We start from the raw sequence: 4,972 nt of genomic DNA, 5'->3' as shown, positions 1-4,972 counted from the left end.
TCTTCTACTTCTTCTTCTTCCTCCCCCTTCCTTTCCCTCTTTGCTCTTCTCCCTCCCCTTCCCTCCTCCCTCCTCTCCACTCTTCCTCTTTGGTTCTCAGTGATGGCACCTGGCTTCCTACAACCAAGTTCTAGTTTCTATACATAAGGAGGGCACCTGAGGGGAGGAGAAGCCAACATCGCAGCTGTGGCATGCCTTAATTCACTGCCCGTTGCTTTCTTCCTGGGACACTAGTGCCACCTTAGCACACACTTACCATAGCCATTTCTAGGATCACCTGGCAGAGAGTGGCCCTGCCAACCTGCCATCTCCATGGGTGCCATCTCAATGCCTTCAGGATAATCTTCATTCTCTCTCCCTAGCATGCCAAAGGGGCCATTACTCCTGCAAGGGAATAGGGATCACATTGAGTATGTTCTGCTGAACACCACGAAATACCCGAAGGTTCATCTGATTATCACTTTGATTGGACTGAGGAAGACCTAGGAAATGTGTAAAGCACACGTCCACGTCTGTGTGAGGATTATCTAAGAACAGGGGAAGAGAGAGAGAGAGAGGAAGGGAGGAAAAGACAGAATACACATTTAAGTTTATTTTTCTTGGTTTTTCTTTGTTTTCATTTGGGCCCCCCTTATGGCCAGTGCTGTCCTCATTCAGCTAATGTTAACACTTAAAACCCACATTTCTATTTATGCTTTGCCACGTCATGGTACCTTTATTAGCATGGCACATTCATCTCCTGCTCCCTTTGCATCTGGCTGGTGACTCCTGACCCCAGCTTTCTCCTTCCCATCATCCTTAGTTTGGTGGCTCTGCCTATATTTCCTGCCTGGCCAGTCAGCGTTTTATTAAACCATTTCGAGTGGCAAATCTTTACAGTGTACAAGAGGATTGTTCCACAGCACAGCTCTCCTCTGCCACATATTCCTGTGGCCATGATATTTTGCCCGAGAACATAGGATCAAGACACCATGGGCTTGAATTCTGAGGTTTTGTTCATTTTCATTTGGGTATTTTAAATACAAAGGTAATTAATATATTCCCAGCTTTTCAGACTACTAGACCACCCCCCACTGGCTTGATGAGTACCCCAATGGGGGGTGGACTTGGACTTACCTCCTGATGACTTTGGAAGAGCCATAACCATGATCTTCCTCAGCACCTGGATAATCAGGTTCTCCCCAAAAGTCTGAAACATTCTTTGAGCCCTCGGCACCAGGATAGTCTGGTTCTCCATAAAAGTGGGGCGAGTTTGGCTGATTCTCAGCACCTGGGTAATCAGGTTCCCCAAAGGTGTCTAGGTAAGAATTGCTTCCGGAGTTAGCGTGACCAACATCTCTTCTGGAGCCTGGCAGGTTGGAACTGGCCCTGGGGCCAGGATGATCAAAGCTGCCCTGAGCTCCAGGGTAGTCTGGTTCTTCCAAGGACCCCAAATAACCTAGGTTGGCTCTGGAACCTGCATTGTTGTTGCTGCTTCTGTCTCTCGCAAAACCAGGATGGCGCTGAGACTCGGGGTAGTCAGGCTCTGGGGATGAGCCTGTGCGGTAGGGATCGCTCCGGAAGTCATTATAGTCTGGCTCAGGTAAAGACTCGTGATAGTCTGGCCTTGTTCTGGAATGCGCAGAGAATGAAGGACCCCTGGCGCTGCGGTAGTCTGCACTGCTCGGAGATCCAGGATAATCTGCTTCCGCTAGAGGGCTGGGGTAGTCTGGATTTGTTCTGAAGCCTGAAGAATATGGGTTGCTCCTGGGATGGTGGAAGCTTGGATTGTCTAGATGATCCTGAGTTTTCAAATAGCTCTGTGTACGGTTTTGGGAACTTGAATAGCCAGGGTGGTCAGCATGGCCCTCATAGCTGCTATTCCCGTGAAAGGAAGACATGATGACGTAGAGTCTTCACCCGGTTGTGTTAAAGCATCGCGGCCTCTGTAGCAGCTCAGGGATCTTTTTATTAACCTGAAAAATAAAAAAGGAGGGGAAAGATCAGTTATTTTCCTTCCTCCCTTGCATAATTCGCTGGCTGTCTTCCAATATCTGATAATTAGGTGTTCAGGTGCCAAGAGCAGCAACCATATTTTGCAGCTGCCCCCACCCCCACACCGAGGATGAGGCCATGGAAGGAAGACAGGCTAGCAGAAACATTATCTGCGGCTTCCAGGTCCCACCGTTAAAGGACTGAAGTCATTCCTCTGTTTCTCAGCTTTCTACTTTCCCTGTGCTGGAATGGAGCTGTTGAGTGGTGGTCTTGGGCCATGAGAATGACTGTACTCTCTGTGGGAGCCACAGCACGACAACACCCCCTCCCAGCAAAGCACGGGAGCTCAGATTACTAGGAAGAGAGAATAAACTTGTATCTTTTCTCAAAATATTGATACCTACAACTACAGTTAAATCTTTAATAAAGTATCTAAATGATTTGGGGATTTTGAACCAAAGATTAGAAAGAACAGAGTAATTTTTTGAGACAGAGTCTCATGTAGCCCAGGCTAGCCTTGAGCTTACTATGTAACAGAGGATGGCTTTGAGCTTGATCCCAAGTTCAAGGACTTTGTGCTACCATGCCTGGTGTGAACCATGCTGGGCTTTTGCACCTGCTAGACAAGCACTCTACCAGGTGAGCTTTGCCCCAGTCCTCGTTATCAGAACGTCTTTGAACTGTTTGTTTGTTTGAAACAAGGTCTCACTGCTATAGTCCAGGCTGGTCTGGAACTCACAATCCTCCGGCCTCAGCCTCCCAATGCTGGGATCACAGGTATGAGCCACTACATCTAACCTTGAACGTTGTGATTGCTCTTGTGTTTCTAGGGTTAAGAGCACAAATCGGCAGGCGTGCACAAAGACAGAATAGTTTATGGAAGTGAGAGAGAAGGCTCTGGTAAGGATGCCAGCTAGGACCCCTTCTTGTTTGATAATGTGACTTTATCAGTTCCACAAGCTTTCCAGACAGGGCTACAATCTAATCAATGTCTCTAATCAAGTGACAAGGTTTTCTCTAGCTGTTCCTTCTCTGGCAACAATGCCTTGATTTCCCCTTAGAAATCCTTCCCATTCCCACTTAGATCAGATGATACAGAAACTCTGCACTGTACAAGGAACGCCACAATGATCACGTGATTAGCTCTGGAATGGATGGGCTCTTACACATCACCTTTAGTAAATGAGAGATCTAGACTAGACTGGCTGAGGAGAAGGTGCTCTTCTTCCAAGAAGGCAAAAGGCTCAGCCTGGAGCAACTCGTGTGAAGTCAGTAGGGGTAGAGAAGAAAATAATACACAGAAAAGAAAGTTCACAAGAAGAGCCAACAGGGTTGGTTGCTAAGCCCGCGGGGTGGGGCTACGGAAATAAGGAAAATAAAACACAAACACCCCCATCTCCCCCCCCACCCGCTGTTTCACACTTGAATGATTAGGTAAAGGTGGATGCCTTCAAAGAAGGAAGTAGAAGATTTTTAAAGCTTGACCAACTTAGACAAGTTTATCTCTGTGTAAACGACGCGGGTTCAGCTTTGAGTAACCAAAGCTTAAGAAAATATTAACTCTCTCCGCTCAACTGTGCCTTCAGAATGTCAGTGGGCTGACTCTATTCCTCCTGGCTCACCACCAGGGGAGTCAAGTTCCTTCCGCTTTCTTCCTTCCCAACGTCAATTGCTTTCTGCTATGGAAACACCCCTCCCTATGCCGAGCCCCTGTGGGTTGGATGTGGTGACTAGGGGAGGGCGTATCACCCAGGCAGAACTGGAGAGTCAGTTCTAGGAGCTTTGTTGTGCTGGAACTGTAGCAGGCAGTTTAAGCCTGAAGCTTCCACTAGTCACCAATGGGAAGGTTTGCCTAAAGGTGATGCCCACAGTGAGAGAGCAGGGGCAAGAGACACGTGGAAAGAAGGGTGCAAGGGATGTGTGCGCAGCCGCTGAATCCCGCCACACTTCAATACAGATACACAGTAGATGCCTGCGTCTTTGCACTCCTTTTGACGTAATTTAGAGTTCAGCTGCTAATTGTTTGCTGATGAAACAAGAGAAACCTGCCTACAACATGACCTTTGCAAGCAGGGACAATTAACGCTGTAATGCTGTGAAGACCAGTCTCTGTGCTTTACTGCAAAATATTTTCCTTCACATGGTTTGGAACACCTCTGTCTCCTTGCAGCAATGACCATATCTATGCTAGAAATTTCCAGGGTCTGCATAAGGCCAGAGTCTTACTTACGCCCAAGTAAGGCCTAGTATATTCAGGAAATAAACATAGATAAATGTAGATCAGCCCAAGAGAAATAAATATACCCACCAAAAGATGACAAGCCATGTGGCCTTCACAGAAACTTTCTATCAAGGCACCCCAAAATTAAAAACCTAAATGTCATTCCAGAGAAGAATAAGGAAATGAGTTATGGCAGGCTAACAGCATGAAATACTCTACAGTGACAAAAAAAAAAGACTCTTGCTACATAAAGTAGCATTGATGATTCCCATAGATAAAAGAGTTCAACATGAAAGATCATATGCTGTATAAATTCATCCCAGTTCAAGATCAAGCTAATAACACATGCTGATTTTAATCGGAATACTAGATACAGGGAAGGAAAGATATAGGCACTGAGTAGGACTTTCCATGCAGGTTTCCCTAAGGTGCTGGGTGATGATCTTGTATTCTTGGGTGGTAGATGCCTAGAGGTATAGATGTGTATGTGTAAATGTTCATGGAGTTGTACATGTGAGACCTGTGTACATATTTTTTAATATATTACTCCTAAACTGAAAATGGAGGTTGGAGGCTGGAAACTATGGTGCTTGATATGGTAGCAGAAGCAGAAAAAATCACAAGCTTTGGGCTAGCCTAGGCTACATTGTGAGTTTGACGTCAGCACTTGCTAGCCAACAAGACTCTATCTCAAAAAGAAGGAGGAGGAGGAGGAGGAGGAGGAGGAGCAGGAGGAGGAAGAAGAAGAAGAAGAAGAAGAAGAAGAAGAAGAAGAAG

The 4,972-nt window shown here is 46.3% G+C and overlaps 1 protein-coding gene across 1 annotated transcript in view; it reads right to left on the bottom strand.

Moving 5' to 3' along the window:
• The window catches only part of Tmc5 (transmembrane channel like 5), a 55,724-nt gene extending 53,832 nt beyond the window's left edge, over positions 1–1,892 (bottom strand). Inside the window, exons 1-2 of the mRNA XM_026781474.1 lie at positions 1,117–1,892; positions 257–384 (exon numbers count right to left, since the gene is read on the bottom strand). Of these exons, the coding sequence (XP_026637275.1) occupies positions 257–384; positions 1,117–1,880 (892 nt within the window). The 5' untranslated portion in view covers positions 1,881–1,892. The remainder of the gene's footprint in view (positions 1–256; positions 385–1,116) is intronic.
• Positions 1,893–4,972: the final 3,080 nt, after the last annotated feature.

The sequence above is a fragment of the Microtus ochrogaster genome, chromosome 8 (genome assembly GCF_000317375.1).
Source record: "Microtus ochrogaster isolate Prairie Vole_2 chromosome 8, MicOch1.0, whole genome shotgun sequence".
NCBI lineage: Eukaryota > Metazoa > Chordata > Mammalia > Rodentia > Cricetidae > Microtus > Microtus ochrogaster.
This window is presented reverse-complemented; position numbering and strand designations above follow the sequence as displayed.